Genomic DNA, 26,652 nt, shown 5'->3' with positions numbered 1-26,652 from the left:
AAGTAAAAATTTTTATGCCAGAAATATATTCAACTTGACAATACTGAATGAAGAGATTCTTCTACTGTGAACATTGGAATTCAGCAGATGGCCAGAGTGCTGCTTTAGGGATATGAAAGGATAATTTGCACGAATGAAACATTTTTTTTTCTGCAACAGCAAATTTTCTAAGTTTCTAATAAAATCTTAATCACTTAACAAAAAAAGCATTTTAACATCAATTCCTAAGAAAACTTCATTCAAAGCTCTCTCATTGCATCTTGGATGGGTTTGGCAGACTGATATAGATTTGCCATGCATAAGATGGTGGGGAAAAGAGGTGGGAAGGACACAATTCCAAGATACCTACCTCTATTCCTGTAATATTGCATTATGAAGAGTGTGGGTTAAAACCATGCACATAGCTGCTAACTCTGTTATGGTAGTGGCAATCTCTGGCCCCTGCCATTTTCAGGGAGTTGAGGAATGTAAACTATGGTGGAAGGCTATTGTGACATTGGAGACTTTTTGACAGATAGTAAAGGATGAGGGGTCTAGAAGATGCTGTCAAAGAAGTCTTGATGATTGCTACAGTGTATCTTACAGACAGTACACATTACAGCTGTGCACGCCAGTTGTGGTGGAAGTGAATATTTAAAGTGATAGATGGATGTCAATTATGTAAGCTGTTTTTTCTTGCATGATGTTGAGGTTCGTGAGTACTGTTGAAACTGCACGCATCCAGTTAAGTGTACTACACCATATTAACACATACAGACAAAAGAAATAGAAGCTAGAATAGGTCACTTGGTTCACCAAGCATTTTTTAATGTGTCACCTTCATTTTCCTGGCAGTGTGTCCTCCCCATCCCTCCCTAAATAAACCTTGACTCGTCACAGTTCAAAAGTTTAGCTAAACCTGTTAGTTTTTAATATTTCCACTGGCTGAACCTCTACTGTTCTTTGGGGAAAAGAACTCTTAAAAATTAACAACATTCTCCAAAGAAGAAATTCCTCCTCATTTCCATCTTAAATATTAGGCCAACTCCAATGGGTAGCAGCTCAGCTCAAAACCAGAATATGTGTGATTTTTTAAAAAACTCACAAACTCTGAAATATTTTTAAAAGAAATCCTACAAAAATATAAAAAAGTAATGAAATTCATCAGTTTTGTAGCGCGTGTTCTCACTAAGCTGCCCCACAATAACTCTTTCCTTAGAACAATCTCTACCACTGACAGCTAAAAACACCCAAACTATGGTAAACTTGGTTGCTATAGCAATCACAGAATTCTGACAATACAGGTAAAGGCCATTAAGTCGATCAGTTCAGAACTGACCCTCCGACCAGTGTCCCGATCTTCGGAAACCTTCATTTCCCATGGCTAATCCACATAGCCTGCACATCCTTATCATCATGAGACAATTGAGCATGGCCAATCCACCTAACCTGCACATCTTTGGACTCTGAGAGGAAACTGGAGCACCTGGAAGAAATCCACTCAGACACTGGGAGAATGCCCAAACTCTACACAAACACTGGTCCAAGGCTGGAATCGAACCCGGGTGCCTGATGCCATGGGGCTGCCCTTAAATCGCTCAGTTGCTGTTATTTACATAATGAAGAACAGATTTTTGTCGAGGCTGAAGCAAGAGGCTGGGTTTTCCTGCCCCGATGATAGTGAGCTTGTGAGTGGGAGGAGGTGGGAATATAGGGGCAAGCAATATCAGTGCACTTCCACATCGCATTCTGGAGGGTGGAGGGCTGTCAGAGCCCAATAGCTCTAGCCCTTCAACTTAGATATCTAAGGCAAAAAGGTGTGGAGCTGGAGGAACCCAGCAGACCAGATAGCATCAGAGGAGCAGGAAAGCTGACATTTTGGGCCAGGGCCCTTAATACCCCTTAGATATCTAAGTGCCTTCAAGGGCACTCTTGTATTAAGAGGTTTGCCATTTTCTGACCTACCTCAGCAGCTCCCAAGTCTCCTGATATTTTAATGGAACAGCAAGCAGGAGAGATCCAGTTACAAGGCTAACTCCAAGAAGACCATGCTAGCCAGAGCACTATCAGTAAGTAAGGGGCCAGGGAGCTCCATTTGAAACAGAAGCCACTGAGAAAATTCCTCTCAAGATCTTCTTCTGCACCCTCACTACTCTTCAAAAATAGATGGTCAACAGAGAAAATTTGAGACTTTCGCATTCTCAAAGGAACTGGCGTGTTTAATTGTTTGTACATGTATTGGACTTGATGTATCTCAACTGTGCCAACACAGAAATTGACTGGAACCTTTCACAAATAGCTTCATTTCTCACTTCTTGATGGAAATACCTCTAAGTCTCAGTTGCTATGCATATTTATTACCACCATCATTCCTCTTGCATCAGACTCCTAATGTAGTATTTAAAGTGATTATTTGCTCAGATTGCATTTTTAATCTTTGCACCTGGGCTCAGCCAAGCTGCGCATAAAATGACTGACACTTTAATTTATTGATTCTCTAAAAGAATGTTTAACTGCAAAGGCAAGGCTGGCCAAAGCTCACATTCTTCACTGATTTGCAGAAATTTTCTTAGCAACTGTCAGGAATGACAGCAAATAAAATGACTTACAGACTGGACCGGTTTCAAATTCAAATTTACGGCTGTAGCCCCCGTAACCTGCTGCTGTGCGAGCACGTATCTGGAAGATGTATACCGTGGTGGGTTTCAGGCCATCGACAGTAATCTCAGTCTCTTTGGATTTAATGATAGTGTAGCTGGACTCCTGGGCCTTAGAGATATTGGAATACAAAATAAGTGAACATCTTGCCTGTCATTTCACAATAGCATTACAACTTGTTGATTATTAGTTAAATGTTTCTCTAACTAGTACAGCAGTAAAGGTCCCAATTTTTACCTTTGCTAACTGCCATTTCTCAGCATCATTTAAAAATAACATTTTACTTGGAATCGCATCGCCATGTAATAATGACCAAATATTTTTACATCGAAAGCAACATTTAGCTCTGACAAATGCTTCCTTTATTTTGTTCTGTTATCGCCACAAACCCTTACGGCACACACAAAAGTTATACTGACAATTATGTCCTGTGGCCTCCAGATCGTTTGTCAATCACCTTAATTCCACGTTCTCTTGATAAAATGTAAGTATTAATTCTAAGCTCATGAAGAACCATGGTAACAAAAGTTATTTCTTCCATTCTTCGTAAGCAATGTTCACATTCCTCAGGCCAGTACAGAAGAGCCACAAGCAGAACAAAACTCCCTTAATGGTGTAAGGATCAAGATCTTTGCTTCTGGTCATAAACTAATAAACCTAGGGCACATGACTAGCATCCTGACAGCTAGCGCATAAAGAGGATTTTTACCCTATTGGTAAATAGATTTTCACCAAGCCCTGTGGGAGAATGGGATTTTAACTCACTGCACCATTTTGTTTAATGAGTAATTATTGTTCACTGATTAATGACATAATTTAAGTAGAATATGCACATTGTTAATCAGGAAACAGCTGTTTGCAAGATCAATGCAAGTACAAGGTTGGAGAATCGATTTTTTTTGGACTGCAGCAACTATTGTAAGGCAGGCTTGCATTTTCCCATAAACAAAGTCACGGGGCTCGATGTTAAATGACTGCGCCCACACTGAGTAGGAAAGATTTGGACTTGCAGTTCCATCAAAAAAATTAAAACAGAGAACAGCAAATACTGTTGCTGCCATTTTCTTGGCCATGAGTTTTGTGGTTCAGAGTGGCTAGTCACTTCATTTATGGAGTAACATCAGTGATCAAGATTAAAATTCCACTGCTATCAATTAAATTTCTGCTGAAAATTGCTGGTTCAATAGGTGCCATTTTGCAGCATTTCTTGTGGACACCGAGCTGCGAGAGTCTTCTCTCTAACACCTTAAGAGACACTTTAACCTAATTTCTGCAAAAGTCAGCTTTAATACTCATTTTGTTGCAGCTGTAATTATGTTTTTGATGTCATGACCACAGGCAAGATCCAATCTCTGGCCTTCTGTCCTCCTGATCATGTCTCTTTTACTTATCTCACAGTAAACCTCTGACCCCAGTCCTGATTGCCTCGATCTCTCTCTCTCTCTCTCTCCTGTTAAGCCTGATTCCTATTCGACCTTCTGCATCGCTAAATCACCTCGTCACTACCCATGATCTCCAACTTTAATCCATGCCAACTAATAGGGATTAGCCCTAAGAGATCCCAGTTAATATCACTAGTTTCTATTTCCCTAATTGGTGACTGGTCTGAGTGTCAATTTAACAAGCAATCATTGCTGGATTGGAAGAATAAATTAATTGAGGCCCAGACTTAGATCTCAACATGCTCCTGGCCACTTTTGCTCTCCCGTGCCAATTGACTTCAGGATCTATTCAACTTTTGAAAGTGAAAAAGAACAAAGATCATTCCAGTCAGAAAGGAAGGTTCCGAAGCAATCAACTGGCATTGCTCAGATCTTGAGTTATTGCTCACGTTCACAATTTTTCTTTCATATAGCAGAAACTTGAGCATTTTCTGACATTGCTCCATTGACAGTTGGGCAAGAGATTTTACTCTTTCTTCACAAAACAAGCCAGAAATGGTTGAAACTCTATAATGTATATTCATATTGCTATTGTGTACTATAATGTTGGTTCTGAAAGGATCAATGTTCATGCTTGTGGGTCCACCATTTTACTGAAGCCACAAGATGATCTGCCGGTGGAGTAAGGAGTTCTAAGCTGGTATTTGGAAGGAGCAGAAAAAAAATGTACCTGTTCTCTAAAATTCTAGTAATTATACCTGATCAAATGTGTTTGCAGTTCATGCTGCCATGCAATAAACCTTATTATCTATGAACAATGACTCTTCAGTAAATAGTCTATGAATGATGTATCCTCCATCTGATCACTGGTTAAGCCCAAAGCAAAGCAATGTCAAAGCAAATGACAAAGTGTGAAGCTGGATGATCACAGATCAGAGCTCTGATGAAGGGTCTAGTCCTGAAACATCAGCTTTTGTGCTCCTGAGATGCTGCTTGGCCTGCTGTGTTCATCCAGCTTCACACTTTGTTATCTTGGATTCTCCAGCATCTGCTGTTCCCATTATCAATGTCAAAGCAGGATTATTAACAGTGAACTACCTCAAACACCCCTTACCCTATACCATATACTGGTAGAAGTAGTAAATACTACAAAGGTACCAGCAATACTCATCTGGTAAACCACCAATTTTATGTCTTTTGCTGGGACATTTTTAACCACTAAGAATTTTTTTAAAAATATGCTCCGATTGTTCTGCGCATGTGACTTTATTGGTATCTGAATTTATGTTAATTTCTTATAAACCAATTTATTTATAACCATGCTTGTGAACCAACAATTCAGTGACAGTGGTTATAAATCATTGACCCAACATCAGTGATTATCAATTGCTATACCAACAACAGTGTTTGTCAAAAAATCTATACCAGTATTTATCACGAAAGAGGAAAATACACAAGCTTACAGCAGGAACAATGAGCACAGTTTCTTTTTGAACAGTTTGCTCATACCTTTTCAAAATACTTGATCTCATACTCCAGTATGATGCCATTTGGTCGATTTGGTTCCTGCCAGGACAAGGAGATGCTATTTTTTGTGACTGTTTTCTTTTTCGCAACGGTAATTGGTGAAGGTGCTGTGGAAACAAAAGTAATAAAGAGCACATCATTGACCCAACATCAAGTTTAAATAACCCTAAACTTGACTTTGCTTTGTTTTCAATTTGGCATCTTCAACTCTTCCGATAGACAGTATATTAAACCAGAGGATCATTGATATGCTGCTCTGTGTGCTGAACCAAAAGAAAGTAATCTGCAGCTTTTATCACATAGACAAAGATTGTAAACACATTCCAAACCATAAAAATCACATTGCAGCAATTCTTTCTGGTTAAAGAGGTAGCATAGTTTGGGTACAGCATCAGCATTCTCACATCATCGCTCACCACTTAAACATCAAAATTTGAACGAAAATGTTCCCTTGTTGTAGCTTGGAACCCTTACCCTATTAAATGCAAAGTTCATCCCAATGTAAACAATGCATTTTTATTTGAAAAAAATTTCTTTGGTTCATAGTGTGCAAACAAAAAGTTTACATGTTTGGTCTCACACATGACTAAGGTGAAAATTTATTTTATTACACACCTCTTTGAATACTGCAGTGATTGTAACCAGGTCACAGGCAGACTTCATAGAATATGAGTTCCCTGACTGGGGCTGTTAATCTGGATCAATCGGGGAGTCCTGGCTGGCAGATGTAATTGGGAGTGTCAGAGGTTCTGTTCACTCTGAGAGCTGCCTCCAAGGAATCTGACCAACATCAAGTTTTATGTATGTGTACATAAAGGATGACTTGGTGATGGAAGACCAGCCTCTGTGGAATTATCTCAAATACATTAACACCACTTTCTCAAGGGCAACTAGGGACAGGAAACAAATTTTGGTCAACCAGTGATGTCCATACCCCACAGGTTTTTTTCTAAAAAAGGTTGCTTAACACAAACTACTTCACAAAAGAAAGAATAACATTGACCCAACAATACTTTTTCTTCATTCCTTTCAAATAGACTGAATTCCGCTAGGAAACTGCAACTTTCTATGGTACATACTTTTTGCCCCTTCAATTTCAGCTACAGGACGCAGACTAGGTCAATCTTGCACAAGCTGTTAGTTCAGTTTAAGAATATACTTCATGATGTACTAAGCTGTATGAACAATAAGGTTTTGACTTAGTTTCGGGAACAGCTTCAACATTTATGTGAGGCTAAGAAATTAGCTAGTGACTCACTTCTTTTCACTGTCTTGAGGCTTCTACTGAAAATAAATACCTAGTGATGACAATGTAAAAAAAAACTGATTTTCATTTCTTTGTATTGTGGGCTGAAATGAGAAAAAGGAATTTAAAAAAAACAGGATGGCAGGAGGGTTATTACCTGCTTGCAAGTAAGTAATCTGGTACTCATTTCAGTATCATATATACAGTTACTTATGAACCAAAAACTGAAGCGCAGTTTGACAACAAGCTTGAGCTGAAGGTTTTTTTTTCACAAACAGAGCTTTGGATGGCAACAAGTAGCAGATTTGTTCGTGGCCTATAATTAGAAGGATATTATCCAGGTGGAGAGGATTCAGAACAGATTTACCAGGATGTTTTCAGAAATGGAGGGTTTGAGTTATAAGGAGAGGCTGGATAGGCTGGGACTTTTATCACTGGAGCTTAGGAGGATGAGAGATTGATTTCTAACCTGCTACTGCAGTGAGTTGTGACAACAAACAGAAAGCTGTGGTCTCCCTCTCTCATGACTGGCTACCCAGTTGACGGGGGGAAGTGTGAACAAATGGCAGCTGTGCAGAGTACCAAAGCGTTGTCAATAGTTAAAGGAGCTGTATCCCAGCAAGAGTCTGCAGGACAAGTAACTGAAATATTTGTTTATTGTAAATCATCTGTCTAGTTACAATGCGCTGCTGTGCAATCTGTGAACACCAATCCTAAATGAATGCTTTTTTATGTTCTGTGAATCTCAATGCATCTCAATATGGTAGTTCTTGCTGAAATATTGTCTGATTACTAGCAAGCTCCACTCAATGACTACTATCACTGAGTGTGTGTGAGGTGTTGAGTATTGGCAGGCTGACAGACCACAGAAATTCCATCCAAATCCAACTCAAACTTCCATACACTCTTTCAGTATCGGATGAGCCACTGTCTGCTCTATAGGCCAGAACCCAAACCACTGTCAGTCACTATCCAGCTCGTGCAGCCACTGTCCAAACTACAAGAAAGTAGAAGTGAGAGATTCAAAAAGAAAGCAGTCATCCGATGATAAGCCATTTCTTTGCCTCTGCTGATAGGATTACAGGTCCATCAATAACAAATGTGGCAGAGAAACGTTCTGTGATTGGAACAGAAAGCAGTGTAAATGTGGGCAGCTCCATTCAGCCTGAGGCCTGAATACAGGAACGGTGAAGAAAATTTTGAAGAAGGCACTTCACAAGAGGCTGTGTGTTACCTGTTGAGTGAGGACGTGGGGGAAACATCCATGTTGCTGGCGAAAGCAGTGCAGGAACACATGGTCCCTATCCTTTCAAGTCGGTGCTGGCTCCAGCCGAGAGGGCTAAGTGAATCCCCAGGCTCAGGAATGGTCAGGGAGTGAGAGAGGGGGATGGTGAGAAAAACAGTGAGGGAGAGAAGAGCAGGAGAAAGCATTTTAGAGAGGGGAGGAGACGAAAATGAGAGAGAGTAGGAGAAGAAAGAGTGAAAGAAAGACAGGAGGGAGACAAAGAGAGAAATAGGGAGCAAGATGGCGGGAATGGAAGATAGTATGAACCCCAAGACTGCACACGCGCACACATGCCTCCGCACAAAGTTAATGACACATTAGACCGGGAGAGGAAGAAACACAGACTGAAGGCACCAACTGCTAAAGTTCACTGCTGTATTCTGAATTTTTTTTTGCCAGGCCAGCTCGCTGACTGTGCTACCAGTGGCAAACAATGCTAGAGTTAGTTCCTCATCTCCCCAAGCTTTTCTCTTTCCTGCTCTCCAGTTCTCTCCAACTCTTTTTTCCAAATAAAAATGCTTTATTAATTCTCTCTACCTCTCAGCAATATTATTAGTTTTCATTTTCATTTGTTAATATTAAAGAAAGAAAATTACTATTTTGACAGTTTGTTGCTCACGAATTATTTGCTTTCTTCATACCTCTACATCTATATTGAAATTCAAGCTTAATGCATTCACACAACTTCAATCCTTATGAATTATTTTGTTTATTCATTTGTGGGATGTGGGTGCCACTGGCTGGCCCAGCATTTCTTGCCCATCCCTAGTTGCCCTTGAGAAGGTGATGGTGAGCTGCCTTCTTGAACCACTGCAGTCCACCTGCTGTGAGTTGACCCACAATGCCACTAGGGAGGGATTCCATAATATTGAGCTAGCGACAGTGAAGCAGTCAGGATAGTGAGTGGCTTGGAGGGGAATTTGAAGATGTTGGTGTTCCCATATATCTACTGCCCTTGTCTTTCTAGATAAAAGTGGTCATGAGTTCGAAAGGTGCTGTCTGAGTATCTTTGGTGAATTTCTGCAATGTATCTTGTAGATAGAACACAGTGCTGCTACCGAGCGTCAGTGGTGGAGGGAGTGGATGCTTGCGGATGAAGTGTCAGTCACACGGGCTGCTTTATCTTGGATGATGTCAAGCTTCTTGAGTGTTGTACTCATCCAGGCAAGTGGGGAGTATTCCATCACAGTCCTGACTTGTGCCTTGCAGATGGTTTACAGGTTTTGAGCAGTCAGGAGATGAGTTGCTCGTCACTGTATTCGTAGCTTCTGACCTGCTCTTGTAGCTACTGTGTTTATGTGGTGAGTCCAGTTGAATTCCTGGTCAATGATAACTCCCAGGATCTAATAGTGGGGAATTCAGTGACGGTAACACTATCGAATGCCAAGGGGTGGTGTTTAAATCATCTATTACTAGTGATGGTCACAGCCTGGCATTTGTGTGGCACAAATGTCACTTGCCACTTGTCAGCCCAAGCCTGGATATTGTCCAGATCTTGTTGCATTTGAACAAAGACTGCTTCAGTATCTGAGGAGTCCTGAATGGTGCTGAACATGATGTAATCATCAGCAAACATCCCCACTTCTGACATTTTAATGGAGGGAAGGTCATCGATGAAGCAACTGAAGATGGTTGGGCTGAGCAGAATGTTGCCTGGTGTATTTCCATTATCGTCTCTTTAAACATGATTAGTGGAGATCAGCAAACTCAGCACTGACCATGGCTGAAATTGCAAGGTTGCCAGACTGTGCTGTTCAGTACCATATCAGGCATTTGCCAACAGAGCTTCAGTTGAGTTCAGAGCGTATTCCATATCTGAATGAATTGACAATAACCATTCTAAGATGTAGTGAACATAATACTTTGTGTTTTGCTTTTAAATAATCAAATGATATCATCTGAGCTTTAGTTTGCTTAATTTAACACTGTTTATATTACTTTGAGATCAATATTACATTTTATGATTATCAATTCTGCCCTTCTATATTTTTTTCAAATCTTTCACTTCTTGACAAAGTTAATAAAATGACACCAGTCGTAAACCTTCTGTGTTAGAGCAAGCAACTGGTCACTCCAGGTTAATGAAAGGAGTTTAAAGCATTAACAGATAGAATACTCCCTGATTTTAGTGAAAATGCTCTACTGATATACAAATCTATTAAACAAGTCATTGCGATCTCATCGGTATTGTGAGATTTGTTTGTGCTCAACTGTGCTTGTGATGTTCTCTGAGCAACTTACCCTCATCAGGAAGGATTTATGTTAATTTAATGTTATGATATTTTATTAAAGAGAGTGCAACTTTGCCATATTAAGGTTCACAGCTGAACATTGTGCAATGAAATTCCCATGAAACTAACAGCTGAGTATAAATCTGCATGTAAAGATCACTAATATTTACTGTTCAAGTGCAATGCTGTTATTTAGTACCACTTTAGAATCAACAGTGTGAAGAATGTTAGACCATTCCTTGTGGCTTTTACAGGGATATGATTTGTTGAATTGTATGAGGTGAAAAGGTTTAAGGTCATACACCAAACACAGACAATGGTCCCTATTTTGATGTATCATGGTTTTAAAACATAGCCCCACATCTTTAACGTGCAGAGCTAATTTACAGTTTCAATTACAACTGTATTCCCTAATTCAAAGCTTTCATTGACTAATTACAATTAGAAGGTAGCAATCTCCAACAGAATTAGATGGTACTTGAAGCTATTTTATTTCCAACATCCTGAGCCCAGTGAATTAATACATTCACAGAGGGAGTTGTGTTGTGTTTTTTTTAAACCAATTTTACATTGGCAGGTGTTCAGTCATATCGTAGTCAGTTCTATTGTTTATTTCGTCCATTGGTTGCAATGAAATAAAAGGATTACATATTTTACATTTAGATTGTTTGTCTGGATTATAACTGTCCGATTTCATGGTCCATTGAAGGTAATTGAGCAGACATAATCCGGACAGCCAGCCTCAGTACTGAGTCAGCCATCATTGTTGGCAATCGCTCACTAATGCGAATGATTGTCCACTAACATTCAGCAGAATTAGAATATATCAGGGTTTCTATTTCATCTCTCCATATCTGGTTCTTTCCACGTTAAAGACCAAAAAAGACACAGTAAGGTTAAACCAGGCTAGAACTGAGTTCTGGAAACACACAACCGAAAGATCTCTTGAAAGCAACTGAACGCAGGTACAGGCGAGAGAAGTTTGGAGATTGATCACTCAGGCAGGGAAGGAGCTGTGACGGCAAGCGGTGGAGCTTGTTTGCAGCTTGTTCCAAAATGTTTGCATCTGGGCAGCACTCAGCGAAGCAGCTGGAGTGGTAGTCAGAAAATATTTGCTTAAGCAGGAATTAAGAGATCTGGCAACCAGGGCATGGCAGCATGCATTACAATTAGCCCTTGTGAGACACAAATGAGAAATGCTCCTGAAGTCATTTGATCTGTGGAGAATCATATAAAAGGAAATTATTGTAGGTGCTAGAAATCTGAAATAGAAATACAAAGTGCGAGAAGCACTCAACAATTCTGACAGCATCTGTGGACGGGGGATAACAGAGTTAATGTTTCAACTCTGATACAGCTGTTCTTCACAGTTGAAGAGGGATGAGAAATAAAGATCTTTATGCCGATGACAGAGGAGTGAGTGGAGCAGGTAGTGAGTGCGCCTAGCAAAAATGAAAGATAAAGGGTTATCTGATGGTGGTTAAAAAAAAGAAATGGAGATGTAAATTGTGTGTCAAAGACAGGCATGAAACAGAGGACATGGGTCCACTCTGCTGCGAACTTGACAAAAGAAAACACAACCAGCCATGGTAATTGCAATGATGGGCAGAAATCATGCTGTGAAGTTGATGAACTCCATGTTTGGCCCTAGATGCTGTAAAATGTATAAGCAGAAAATGCCACACTGTTCTTCCAGCTTGTGTTGAGCTTCACTTGGACCCTGTAGCAGGTCCAGGTTAGAAATGTTAGAATGGGAGCACAGTCATTTCTTAAAATGGCAAGCAACTGAAAGGTCAGAATCCTTTTTAAGCCTTCTTTTGTGGAACCTCTCTGTTTTGTATGATGTCCGTGTTTGATTGACAGGCTTATGAAAATGGAAGAAGGGCATGTTTTTCACGGAGGTTTCTCAATTTTTTTTTAAAATAAGCATTTCAAAACTTGCCTATGGCTGAATGGCTGGATAGCTAGTCCATACTAGGTAGGAGGAACTGTTCCTTTGTATAGTTGTGAGGTCTAAAATTGTGGACTGAAGAAAGAAATAACTGTTGTAAGTCAGAGATTTACAAGGATAGCTGCATATTTTGAAAGCAATGAAATTGATCCCTATTCTCTGTTTGTGTAGCTGCTGTTTCCAGCAACGTGTAGATGAACTGGAGCTGAGGGGATGTTTGTAAATGAATTTGATTGGTCTGTCAACTGGAGGCCAACTATCAATGACAAAGGTCCTCTACCTGCTAACAACAAGGTGATTGGTTGTCTGTTAGCTGAAGTGATTGGACTGTAAGTAAGACAGACAGAGAAACTCTGTCCAACTAAGAGAAACAAACAGGTTTGCAGCAGCCAGAAAATTCTCTTTCAATTCTCTTCAGTAAGCCACTTTAAACCAGAAGAAAACAAGCTCAAGATAATAAAATGTGAGGCTGGATGAACACAGCAGGCCCAGTAGCATCTCAGGAGCACAAAAGCTGATGTTTCGGGCCTTCATCAGAGAGGGGGATGGGGTGAGGGTTCTGGAATAAATAGGGAGAGAGGGGGAGGCTCCTGAGATGCTGCTTGGCCTGCTGTGTTCATCCAGCCTCACATTTTATTGTCTTGGATTCTCCAGCATCTGCAGTTCCCATTATCACAGAAAACAAGCTCATCTTGCCTTCAGCAGATTCTCCAAGTTGCGGCTTTGAATTGGATAAGTCAGTGATCTTTTCCAAGTGAAACAGCCACCCCTGAACCATTTGAAAACTAGTGGAAGCATTTGGAACAAGAAAAGTCAAAAAGAAGCCATCAGATCAACAAGCACCAACCCAATCGACCTTGTGAACAAAGACTATTGAATTGTTTATTTCCCAGTTTCCATCTGCTGATGTGTTACTTCTTTTCAGTTTATGTTTATCTGTAGGTGTGTGCGCATCTCTACAGGGGAATTTAAAAGGGGTTTACCGTTTTAATTTGTAGGGTGTACTTAATTTAGATTAATTGTAACTAGAATCTAATGACTTGTAATAAATAGTGATGTCTTGTTAAGTACAGAGATTCAGTCAATGCTTTCTATCAGCCTAGGACTGAATATGTGGCAGTTTGGGATTCTGTATAATTCTTTTAAAAATATCTTTAACTTTTGTGTCAACTACAGGAATAGCAGGGCTTGATTTCCAAAGCACTAACCAATGACAGCATGGGGGATCATGCTAGGTGTTTGAGGGCACAGAGGAGACATGCAACACAGGCAGAGTCATTAGAAAATGGTGGGTTGTAGCAGGAGATAGCCATGAACAACAGCTCCAAGAACACAGGTGTAGTCCAGGAGATGTTCAATGGCTTTTCTCACATTGTTAATTTCTAGTGACTTTTTTAAAAGAAAAATCATTCATGGGATGTGGGTGTGGCTGGCCAGGCTACCATTTATTGCCCACTCCTGATTGCCCAAAGGCCAGTTAGGAGCAAAAAACATTGATGTATGTCTGGAGCCATATGTAGGTCAGACCAGGTAAGGATGGTAAATTTCCTTCCCTAAGAGTCAGTAATGAACCAGATGGGTTTTTCTAACAATTGGCATTGGATTCATCATTGAACTCTTAATTCCAGTATTTCTTTTTTATTCCATTCAAGTTCTCTATCTATCATGGCCAGATTAAAACTTAGGTTCCCAGAACGTTGTCTGGGTCCCGGATTAACAGTCCAGTGATAATACCACTAGGCCATCACCTCCCCATCTTCTAATACTCTATTTTATATCTGCACCACCAGCCTAAGCCAAAGCTCAATTCACCAGACCTACATCACTCACTTACCAATCAGGACAGCAGTGTAATATGTATATATTTCATTCATTCTTTTAAATTTAGCAATAGTCACATGTTGGTCACTATTCCATTGTGACAGATATAAGACCCAAGCCAAGTTCCACACACGCATCAACATACCTCTCTCTCTCTTTCTTTGGTGAGATATTCTGAAGCAGCAGAAACTACCCAGAAGGGATAATGTGTATCAACATGTTCTAACCTGTAGTGAGGGGACAGTGCTATTCATTCAGGGAAGAAGCACTGCTGAGCCCATGGTCAATGAAGGGGCTCAATTCATTGTAACTGTTGGAAACCGCATACTTAGTCCTACTACTCTCTACTCCCTCTGATCCCACAATTTCTACCGACTCAGAAGCAGAAGGTCCAAACATATACTTCTTCCAGAGATAGCAGGAACTGCAGATGCTAAAGAATCTGAGATAACAAGGAGTAGAGCTGGATGAACACAGCAGGCCAAGCAGCACCAGAGGAGCAGGAAAGCTGATGTTTCGGGCCCAGGCCCTTCTTCAGAAATTCCTGAAGAAATGTCTAGGTCCGAAATGCCAGCTTTCCTGCTCCTCTGATGCTGCTTGGCCTGCTGTGTTCATCCAGCTCTACACCTTGTTATCTCATATACTTCTTCCATTCTCCTCTCCTATCATCCTTACTGCATATTTGCCTTTTTTTGCTTTCAGATATCCAGAAATTGTAACCTGCTGAGGTAGTGAAGGACGAGCTAAATGATACTTCATCACTCAGTTTCACAGTTGCAGTCATCAGCTCTGACATGGACTCTGCACATCATTTAGAAGCTGGCACAGGTACAGATCCACATGTGCTGAGACATTGGACATGTGGGGACTGGAGCCAGGGCAAGTAGAAAGATTAGTGCAGGCATCAGGTGCCCAGAGAGCAACGGATCACAAAAGTTCTACTGCAGAAAATTCAGAAGATAGATATCGCCAGGCTACAGAAAAAAACTGATGAGCCTACATGACTGAATGCTTTGTGTACTGTATCAGAATTTGGGACTTTTATAAATATTGCTTTCTAAATCGTGTGGAACTCTTATGGAATTAGTCGAAGTTGCATTTTATTTATTCTTCGTGAAAAAAAAACACTTCCAAATCCTCAGGGCCAAAGTCAATTCAGAGGTAAAGTTTGCAAAGATTGCATTCTAAGGGAGGCTCAATGGACCTTCCTGATCTATTCACTGTATTCCTTCTAGTGCATTGTGCACCCTGATTAGTTGCAATATTTAGTTGCTGTTCTTGTAATGGGTATGAGTTTGCACATCAGCTGTGGGGGAGTGATCTAAATAGGCATATCCTGCAGTCTGTTATAAGCTCATTGCTGAAAACAGCTTTTTTAGATTCATAGCAGCATATAATTCTCTGACGCCTGGCAAGTTACCCTCATAGTAAAACCAAAGGAACGCAATTGTCTTTAGCTTTCTTGAAGATTGTTCAATTGAAGCAAGTTTATCAGATGCAGGCCAGGCAGATAGTGAAACAGGCAAACAGATACATGGGGCTGAATGTTCTGCTATTTGGGCAAGGTGTGTCATTTTTGTCCCGTTTCATGGAGGAATTTTCACTGCAGAGCCTAGCGTGTTCACTTGCTGTGTTGTCCCAAGACTGCCTCATTAACCACCTACCCCTACGGCACTTCTCTAATCCAATGCTAGCTGGATTCTACAACTTGCCATAGCCCAAAGAGCTTGCTGCTGCTGGGATAACCTAGAAGAGAGTCCCATCTGTGGCTCTGGGACTGTCTGTTGCATGATGGATAAATGCTGTCAGTCTAGGAAGGCCCTGCATGGTTAGTTATGTTAAGGCTATGTTTGGGGCATTGCATACAATTTGGGTCACCCTGCTGCAGGAAGGGTGTTATTAATTAAGAATGTTAGATACAAAAGAGATTTACGATTTATCGAGACTGGAAGGTTTAAGTTATAAGGAGAGGCTGGATTGCCTGGGAAATTTTTCCCTGGAGCATTTGAGGGGTGACCTTATAGAGGTTTATAATATCCTGAGGACCATAGATAAGGTGATTAACCATGGTCTTTTCCCCTGGGTACGGGAGCCCAAAACTAGAGGGTATAGGTTTAAGGTAAGAGGGGAAGGGTTTAATTTGGACCTGGGGGGTTCTTTTTCACACAAAGGGTGATGTATATATGGAACGAGCTGCTAGAGGAAGAGTTAGAGGTGCACACAATTACAACATTTAAAAGACATTTGGACAGATTCATGGATAGGAAAGGTTTAGATGGTTATGAGTCAAATGCAGGCAAATGGGACTAGTTCACTTTAGGAAACCTGGTCAGCATGACAAGTTGGGCCGAAGGTATGACACTATGTATCACTCTATGACATTTACCTCAAACTCTGCAGAGAAAGGGAAATTATCACTTTGTTTTTTGGAAAGGGACCTGATGCCCTGGTGCTGAAGTGGTGCAGATAAACACCGCCACCGCCCCACCACCCCCCCGCCCGACTTCCCCCAGGGCTAGCATTGGAGGCTATGACACCAGACGCCGCCAGCCCTGTTTGAATTTGCCACTTGGGTCAGTGTGGAATCGGGTGTCAGGAACAATACACCACTGTGTGTGAAGAAGCCTCTGCTCTATCAGGGTAAGTGCCACCATCTTCTCTCTGCTGCCTCACACTTGCCCATTCTCTGTTACTGCACCCACTTCCCACCAGAACTCCTGCTCTACCACTCTTACTATTTCTTGCAACGTTGTACTTCATTCGCTCTCATCCATCCAACATCCCCCACAGTACTAACTCGGCCTGGCCACATCACTTCCTACTCATTCACTCAGGATGCCTGAGCACGTTCCCCCATCTGCACCAGTACTGCCTACTGTACCACCCACCATCACCTTACTCAATTCCTCCCTTCCTTTCCTATCCAGAAGGAAACTATGCAGAATAGGGAAAAGGGAACAAAAACATGTGGTGGGGCCCCTGACCTTTGGATCCTCATCCTTTATGAGGAGAAGAGCCTGACCTTGACTGCTGAAATAGCAGTCAAGCCCCTGGACTGATATTGGAGGCTGTTCTTAATGTCCAGTTCTCGGACCCAGGCTGAAGGTTATCTCCCTTAAGGTGATTGAGCACTATTGCCTCTGACTTCGAGATGACCATTCAGTTGAATCACATGCAGTGTTTGTGTCACGTCAGCTGTTTGCACATGGAGGAGGTGTGTGAGATTGATATAATACAGCATTCCACATGTTCGTCTCTTGACTAATGACTGCTGGCAACTAATGAAAAACGACTTGGCTTCACATTGGCACCACAAAGCAAGGCATGGCATGACAAGACAAGGCAGGGAAGGGAGCAGAGATGCTGTGAGCATCGACATACATACTAAATGAGTGAGTGTTGAGACTGCAACTGAGCAACTATGAGATGCAGCCTGGTCCAATGTGTGAGCTGGGAGCCTGTCCCTGTGCAGAAAGTGTCCTTGCAGCAGCATTCCAATGGTAGGTGCTGGTGTGCCCAAAAGTGCAGCATTTAAGTTCAGAGATGTACAGCAGGTAGACTGAAGTTGTGCCAGGATGGTATGACATGGCTAGTATTTGTTGAAGATAACAAAGTGTGAAGCTGGATGAACACAGCAGGCCAAGCAGCATCTTAGGAGCACAAAAGCTGATGTTTCGGGCCTAGACCCTTCAACAGAAAAGGGGGATGGGGAGAGGGTTCTGAAATAAATCGGCAGAGAGGGGGAGGCAGATCGAAGATGGATGGAGGAGAAGATAGGTGGAGAGGACAAGCGAGTTGCAGTGGGAGAGAGATCCCCTGAGGTTTGTCTGGAGGGAAGAGGTTAGGCTTCCCTGGAAGAGGCCTCGCAGGGAGGTTAAAATTTTGATCAGAGATAATGGAAATGGCAGATGCAGGAGAATCTGAGATAACAAAGTGCGGAGCTGGATGAACACAGCAGGCCAAGCAGCATCTTAGGATCACAAAAGCTGATGTTTTGGGCCTAGATCCTTCATCAGAAAAGCGGTATGGGGAGAGGGTTTTGTCGGATGCTCATATCCATGGACGAGGTGTGTGTAGGGCTGCTGCCTTTGACTGTGCCCTGAGATGTTGGTATCAGGTGTCCAAGGTTGCAGTCCAAAGCAACAAGCAGTGACTTGGAGTTACCAGTTACTCACTCAGACTATAATTTTGGTATAGACAGTAGGAACTGCAGATGCTGTAGAATCTGAGATAACAAGGTATAGAGCCGGATGAACACAGCAGGCCAAGCAGCATCAGAGGAGCAGGAAAGCTGACGTTTCGGGCCTAGATCCATTTCCGAAGAAGCATCTAGGCCCAAAACGTCAGCTTTGCTACTCCTCCGATGCTGCTTGGCCTGCTGTGGTAACCCAGTTCTACACCTTGTTCTCTTTAATCTTGGTAATCTAGGTGCTTTTTGGCGGAATTGCATGTTAATAGGACAAGATTAAGTTTTGACAAGTGGGGCATTGAGCAATAGTTTCCATCAACAGGCATCTTGCCACTGTCTAATGAGAATCTATCTCAATGCCTGGAATTTTTTTGGAAAACACACGTCACTCCCAATACGAGAATAGCCTCACTGGACCTCTCAGAAAATTCTCCTAGATTTAACACAATAGATCATGGACCTATGAGAATCAGGTGACTGACTCTGCTCTGTTGCCTTATTAAGGAGGTTATCATGTGATTATTATAAGATGCAACCTTGTTATATGGTCGAGGAAGTGAACATCTTTGCCATTAAATGAGCAAACTACTTTTAATTCAGTAAATTCAGGGGCGGTGTGGACTTGTTGGGCCGAAGGGCCTGTTTGCACACTGTAGCGAATCTAATCTAATCTAATCTAAATACATTTTCTTTGACAGCTAATAGTTCTCCAAGTGAAGATCTCATTAATTGTCTCCTCTTCTAAGTATATATCATGTTTACTTGCCAATTTATCACATAAATCGAATGTTTGTGCTTTTATTTAGAATAAATTACCCCTGAATATCATTTCTTCATGTTATTTTGTGAGATTGTATTTCAGTTATATTTTAACAGGCGTTTATTTTGTATACAATTTAACTTTGATTTGGAACAACACAAGATTTTGTTTAGTCCAGAGTTTTCTCAATGATATAGAGGAAACTATGTTTTACTACCCCTCAAATTCTGAGTACAATTCATCCTTTTCCTTCCACAGGAACTACAGACTCCTTCCCTGCCAGCTGTTTTCAACTACAAACAAATAAATACACTTAGCCCAGAAGTCCCTCAGCTGGTGTGGGAAATTTTCTTTTGTGCCAAAGTTGCCTGCCTTTGTGGTAAAACAATTGCAGGTTTTGGCGCACACTGGCATTGCTCAGTGTGGCGTTAACTTACACAGGGGTCTCCACACTAAAATAATGTATGATAAACTATTGCTTACTGCTATGTCTCAACCATTTTTCCACACAGAACACTTAATCAAGAGTTACTTTATTGACAAACTGAAAAGAGAAATATGATTCTTAACTGAATTTTAGCTCGCTTATGTCAGCAATATTCAAGGCAGCAACTATATTTCACTGTAAATGAACCCGTTGAAAATAATGAAGGTTACTGTTCTTTCATTCTTTGATGCTCAGGGAAACTCCAATACCAACACATTACACTTCAGGAGATAATTGGGCTTGAAGTCTTTCACTCAGAAACTTCTTTATTTGTATCTCAGAAAAGATTGCTCTCAGATAGGGCTGTAGTTCAGGCACTGCAGTTATTGGAGTAGAAACTTTCATAATATAAAGTGATGCCCTGGTAGAATGCTAACACCAATCCTCCTTCCAATACTATTTCAAGGGACTCTCCTGTTGTCTGCGATGCAGAATCAGTCTCAGCAGAACATACCTAAATCCTTGATAAGATAAGGTCTGTAATTCTTATGAATGATGTGTATGATGTAATTTATTAATAGAAATATGAGGAATAGAAGGGTTAACTATCACAATGCATTAGGGCTGCTTGTCATTCACACAGGGGTTGTGTTATATATCAGACTGGATGGAACTTCATTGCTTCTTTCCCATCTATTGCCTTATAGAATGAAAACATGGAGATCCATGAGGATTTAAAGCTTTTGAGATAGATCACTATATTTTTATTGGACGAGGGTAGGGATTTGAGGTATATATTAGCTATGATCTAACTATATGACAATAGACCTGAGGTTAAAAAGTCTGGCAGGGAAGGAGTCTGTAGTTCCTGTTGAAAGAAAAGGCTGAATTGTACTCAGAATTTGAGGGGGAGTAAAACATAGTTTCCTCTATTTCATTCAGAAAACTCTGGACAAAAGTTAAAAAGTAAAATAATGATCCAATGCAGTGTCCATGCACCTTTGGGACCACTTTTAATAATAAAGTGAAAATTAATATTTTAATTGATCAGTAAATATTATGTGCTCGTGGCTCTGCCTGCAAATGTTGACAAGTGCTCAACTTTAAAAATGTATTTACAAGTACTAACTGGCATTTTTGCAAGACAGGGTATAGAAAATGAAAGGAAAGCCTCTCTGCTCTTACAACGGTCTCTTCGTTTTCCTTTAATTGAAATTTCATGCAGATGCAGGCTCTCAGCACTCCTCACAACAAGCTGGGCTGGGAATATCCTCAGACCTGTTCCTGCTCTAACCATACAGATGCGGCACAGAGAAAAGCCTTCATTGAAATGACAGCTGCACAGTGAGAGAAACTTCAAGGAAACTCTCAGCCATAATATGGGATTTTGGGCCCAAATTGAACACAAAATTGCTTGCTTTAAACAGGTAAAGAAAAAATGCATTGATATCGATTCTTTCATAATCTCAGGACACCTGAAAAATCTTTCAAAGCCGACTAAACACTATTGTAACGTGGAAAATGGCAAAACCAATACGTGCACAGCAAGATTTCACAATCAATAAATGACCAGCATTACAATATGTTTTAGTCATAAATAATGAGGAAGATTGGTTTGGAAAACCACCATTGCTCATCTTCAAATACTGTCATAGGATCTTTCACATGGTGTTGTTTTAGTTAAGTTCAACAATCCAGAGACCTGCTCTTTGTATTCATTCACAGAATGAGGGCATCACTGGTTCTGTCAGTATTTACTGCCCATTCCTAGTTGCCCAAAGGGCAGTTAAAAGTCAACCACATTGCTGTGGATCTGGAGTCACGTGTAGGCCAGACCAGGTAAGAATGGCAGTTTCCTTCCCTCAAGAACATTATTGAATCATTGTTTTTCCTACAATCAACAATGGATTCATGGTCATCATTACGCTTTTAATTTCAGATTGAATTCAGATTCCACCACCTGCCATGGTGGGATTCGAGCCTGGATATCCAGGACATGAGCTGGATTTCTGGATTAAAAGTCCTACGATAATACCACTGGGCTTGTTAGCTCCCTGGTGCTCAAGCAACATCAGAGATGAGCCTGCAGCCTACAATGCGAATATTCCAAGCCCAGCATTGAAGTCCATATGAATGAACTACAAATTTATCTTCCTAGGTGGCATGTAAGGAAAAAGAAAAGGTCCAAATCCATTCCAATTCCTGAAAGCAAACTAGAGATTGAACACAACTAATAATACACAAAAATGTGTGCAAGATTCCATTCATTAATTCTCATTTTTGCTGTCAATTTCTGCATGATATTAAGCACCTCAGGGTGGATCCATTCATTTATCCCCTCAAATAAAATTACTAATATTTCAAAAAAAAATTTCATAACAATATCATGGTAATCTCATTACCAGGACATTGAGATTTTGACTTAACAACACAGATGAAAGTGATAGCAGATGCAAGCCTACACTCAAATTAGAATCAGCCACCATAGCTTTAGTTTCATGCCCAATTTTACAGTCATCAAGAATTGTGCATTTATCATTCAGACCATTGAGCATAGGAGTTGGGACATCATAATGAGGTTGTACAGAACATTGGTACACTTTAGGATGACTGTACACAGTTCTGGTCACCCTGCTACAGGAAGAAAATTAAGTTACAGAGGGTTCAGCAAAAAAAAATTCCAGGATGTTGCCAGGACTGGTGTGTTTGAGCTATAAGGAAAGGCTGGATAAGCTGTGACTTTTTTCACTGGACTATAGGAGATTCAGGTGTGATCTCATAGGCATTTATAAAATCATGAGCAGCATTGAACAGCTCTTTTCCCTAGCGTAGTGGAGTTCAAAACTAGATGGCAGTTTTCAATGTAAAAGGAGAAAGATTTAAAAAGAACCTGAAGGGCGACTTTTTCACACAGAGGGCGGTTTGTATGTGGAATGAATTGTCAGAGGAATTGGTAGATGCAGATACAGTTACGACACTTAAACTACAATTGGACAAGAACATGAACAGGAAATGTTTAGCAGGAAATGGGCCAAACATAGGCAAGTGGGGTTAGTTTATTTGGAAAACTTGGTCATCATGGACAAGTTAGACTCAAGAGTCCATTTATGTGCTGTAATGATCTATAACTCTATAAGTTGGAATGTCAGATTATGAACTGTTCAAGGAAGTAGTGTGACAAATTAAGATTTCCAAATTTGTCATGATTTGTTTCACACAGATAGTGTTCAAAGGTAAATATCATGGTGAGCCAGCAGTCAAAATTTTAATGATGATAGTGGAGGAGAGGGAATGAGCGAATGGAAGCCTATGGTGATAAAATAGAGATACACACAGCTGCACTCTTGGTGTTAGAATGCAAGTTGTTCAGAAAATATAGGGAAAAAAAATACAATAGATGATGTTTTTTGTTAAGGAGAACATTACAGCACTGGAGAAAAAGAATGCTTCAGAGAGTTCAAAGATAATTGAGTTTAAAGAGAGTAAGTGTGCGTATGATATGCATTAGGTAATAAATGCAGTTGAGAATAAGCTGAAGCTAGGAGATTCAGAGGGGAGATGAGAAAGAAAACAGAAGTAAAGTGAGATTATGTGAACAAACTAGAAGCTAACAAAAAAGCAAACACAAAACATTCATTAAGCAGATCACTAGTAAAATGGTAGGAAAAAGGAGTCAGAGTAGGCTTAAGATGAGGGACAAAGAAGTAATTTATTTTTAAAGGCAAGGAGCATGGTTGATGTGATAAATGAATACTTTGAATCGGCCTTTTACTCTGAAGCAGATACTGTTCAGGCCATAGCAATAAAGGAGGGAAATTAGTCACTAAAAGAGTTTCAAATTGGCAAGGAGCTAGTATTGAAGAAGCTGTTGCATTTAAAGGCACCAGAATTAAAAAAGATTCATCCATGGATATTGGGGAAAAGTGAATAGGTAACTCATTGTACATGAAATGGAATTTACTCAAAAGATTTAGCATGTAACGTTTCTTGAAACCAGATTCCACCATTAAATGCAATGTATCTTTTTTTATTCATTCACGCAACGAGGCCAGTATTTATTGACCAGCCCAGACAGCAGTTAACAATATCGCTGTGGTTCTGGAGTCACATGGAATCCAAACCAGGAAAGGTTGGCAATTTTCTTCACCAAAGGATATTAGTGAACCAGATGTGTTTTTCCGGCAATTGACAACTGTTAACCCCAGACCTTCTTTTGCAGAAATCCCTAGACCCCCAGAACATTATCTGGGTCTCTGGATTAACAGTCTAGCAATAATACCACTAGGCCATCGCCTCCTCTGCAATGTTATATTACATTGTTTTATGAACTCAATTCTCTATTTCATTATAATCAATAAGTTAAGGAATCTTGCAGAGTAAGATACAAATCATAGTGCCAAAATTCCTTGGTGCTGAACAATGGAGGTTTTTCCATATCTCCATTGCAAACTTAGTGCAAGTTGACAGAGTTTACTGTGAAATGAGAGGAAACCTGCTCATTATATTTTGCCACTCAATCTGAGATAGCTGCAAATATCCTCTACTCCTCCAACAGTGATGCTGATTACTATTTCAGACCTCATCAGATCAAAGGATATTTCATGAGGTTATTCTTAATTTAACTTGACTTTTCTCAATCACTTTTCAAAATACAGCATTTAAATCAATTAATTGAACTGGTAATAAATTACAAACATAAATACAAGGTTCCAAGCAGCATTTTAGAAATTAATTCAATACTTCAAGTTAGTAACAGTAGGAGCAAGGGGAATTTTTTCTTTCATGCTCTTTTCAATCATTTTTCTCTCTCTCTCTACCCTAGTCATTTTCAGCTCATTGTGGTTGAGAAGTAATCAGAATGTCTATGCCTTGGTTTTGTTCTCAGTATGTATGAAGACAGTTCACCAAGTTTATGGGCATTATTCTGCTAATCATCAAGAAACATCAGACTGAATATTTTTGTTGCAGTTTCAAGGAGGAACATTTGCATTTATAATGTGCTTTTCATAACTCAGGGCCTCAGAGAACTTGACAATCAGTAAACTACTTCTGCAGAGAAAGTCACTATTGTACAGCAGAAAATAAAGGAGGCAATTCACGGATATCCTTCATCTACCAAAAATAGTTTGCCTTTTTTTTGACAATTTTTAACACTTCTGTTGAATCCCTTTGTAAATGACTATGGAGGACAATCCCAGCTTTTTCAATCTCATTAGATAACTGAAGTTCATCATCACTAGTGCTATTTCAGCAAATCTCTTTTTCATTCTCCTGAAGGCTTTAATGTCTTTCCTCAAGTGTGGGCGTCCAGAGCTGAACACAAATTATCTAGCTGAGGCTTGCTGACATTTCATTTACATTTGATAAGACTTGCTTTTTGAACTTCATATCTCCTTTAACAAAGCTAAGAATCCCAAATATCTCTTTAAATAATATTCTCGATCTTATTGTCACTTTTGTACAGGTCTCTGTTCCTACACCTGTTTTAAAATTGTGCTATTCAGTTTATATTGCTACATAATTATATTATTACTGGATATTTCAACAGTCTGTCTATGTTTTCTGAAGTGTTTCTCTATCCTTATTGTTTAATACATTTCTGAGCTCTATCCTGTACACCTTATTGCAGATTATTAACATAAATCAAAATCAGCAGCGGTCTGAACTCAGGACTCTGGAACACAGCAGTCCTCCAGTTTGACAAACAGATTACTGAACACTTTGCTTTCTGTTAATTAATGAATTTCACATCTAAACAAATGTTGTTCCTTTCAAATCATGGGCTTCAACTTTGCTTTCATCATGTTTTCATGCAGTACATTTCAGATCATAGCAAATGGCCTAAAAATAACCTCTCTTCATCTCTCCTCTAAGTCTTTTATTTATGAACTTAAATTTATATGTTCTTTGCTTAATAGTTTGTCTGCTAATGCAAACAGTTGCTTTTCATGTATTCATTTTAACAACTAGTTACCACAAATCCATGACTGATGGTAAAGAAATTGATAACTGCAACAATGTGTGTATAATGAAGGGAGTCAAAGAGCAACATATCACTTGATCTCACAAAAGGAATTCATTCATCCAAATTTGTTCTTTTGCTACATTCACAGCAGATGGATCAACTTGTTCAGAACAGACTAATGCAGTTCTATTTTAGTTGGCATAGATCATTTAACATAAAACAGAGGGCAGGATGTAAAAATCAGCTCAGTGACTAAGTAATGTTTTGTCCAAATTGCTTCAGGGCGTTATTCTGGTGGATGTTTTGTTTCTCCGATGGGCAATTATTATTCAGAATCTCAAAACATATGGTGCTGATTCTTTGCCTAGAAAGTGAAAATGGCAGAGTTTAAACCAGGCTTTCAGCTTTTTTTCATTATGGAACTATGCCATGTTAAATCCAACACACTGGACAAGCATATTTATCTAAACGATTAGAATAGGAATTCAAATGCCCACAAAAAAATGGTCAGTTCCCATAGTGGGACCGAGAACATACCTCAGAGCAAATCTTTACTTCACCCTCTCCTTTTCTCTTTCTCTCTCTCTAGTTAACATCGCAAGGGCTTAAGCATTTTGCTGAAATTTTCATAAACATCCTTAGTTTTTCAATTTTACCACATTTAATAAAATGCAGCATACCTGTCAATACTGCCCCTTACAAGATGAATAGTCTTCTAGTGTATGTTTAATTTTTATTTTAAGGCATAAAATGTATATTCTGCAACTAAGAAGAAGCTATGTACGATATAAAGTTTGCAGTTTTAACTGAACAACTGACAAGATAAAGAATGGGTACCATTGGCCCCCCAGCATCTCTGACAGTGTTGACAGCAAGCATCCCCAGATCTTCCAGCACCTGCGTCAGCAGCAAGGAAGGTGGTGGGTGGGGGAGAGATCAAACATACCTTCAGCAGAGAAGATGTGGAGGTGGCAATGGTATGGCAACTTCAACGGGTCCGGAGCGTGGCTCTGGTCGGGGGTCTGGATCAGATCTTTGATGGTTGAAATTGAGCCCAATGTGGGAAAGAGCGAACGCAACATTCGGTGAGGGAGGCCCCAGCATCCACAGCAGTAGCGAGAGCAGGCGGCCCCAGATTTCCCCGACAGTGGGCCAAAGTGAAGGAGGTCAAGCTCTTGTAGGGACTGCAAGCTCAGTGTGGCTAAACACTTAAGACTGGTGAGATTTTAAC

General features: G+C 40.2%; 1 protein-coding gene across 7 annotated transcripts in view; it reads right to left on the bottom strand.

Moving 5' to 3' along the window:
• Window positions 1-26,652, bottom strand: part of LOC125450691 (ephrin type-A receptor 5-like) — a 313,119-nt gene that overhangs the window by 79,350 nt on the left and 207,117 nt on the right. For all 7 annotated transcript variants that reach the window (XM_059643652.1, XM_059643659.1, XM_059643658.1 and 4 more), the window contains 2 exons: window positions 5,529-5,653; window positions 2,589-2,748 (listed from right to left, as the gene is read on the bottom strand). In XM_059643652.1, coding sequence (XP_059499635.1) covers window positions 2,589-2,748; window positions 5,529-5,653 — 285 coding nt within the window. The remainder of the gene's footprint in view (window positions 1-2,588; window positions 2,749-5,528; window positions 5,654-26,652) is intronic.

This window comes from Stegostoma tigrinum, chromosome 3, assembly GCF_030684315.1.
Source record: "Stegostoma tigrinum isolate sSteTig4 chromosome 3, sSteTig4.hap1, whole genome shotgun sequence".
NCBI classification, from domain to species: Eukaryota; Metazoa; Chordata; class Chondrichthyes; order Orectolobiformes; family Stegostomatidae; genus Stegostoma; species Stegostoma tigrinum.
The sequence above is the reverse complement of the archived record's forward strand: the minus strand, read 5'-3'. Positions and strand labels throughout refer to the sequence as shown.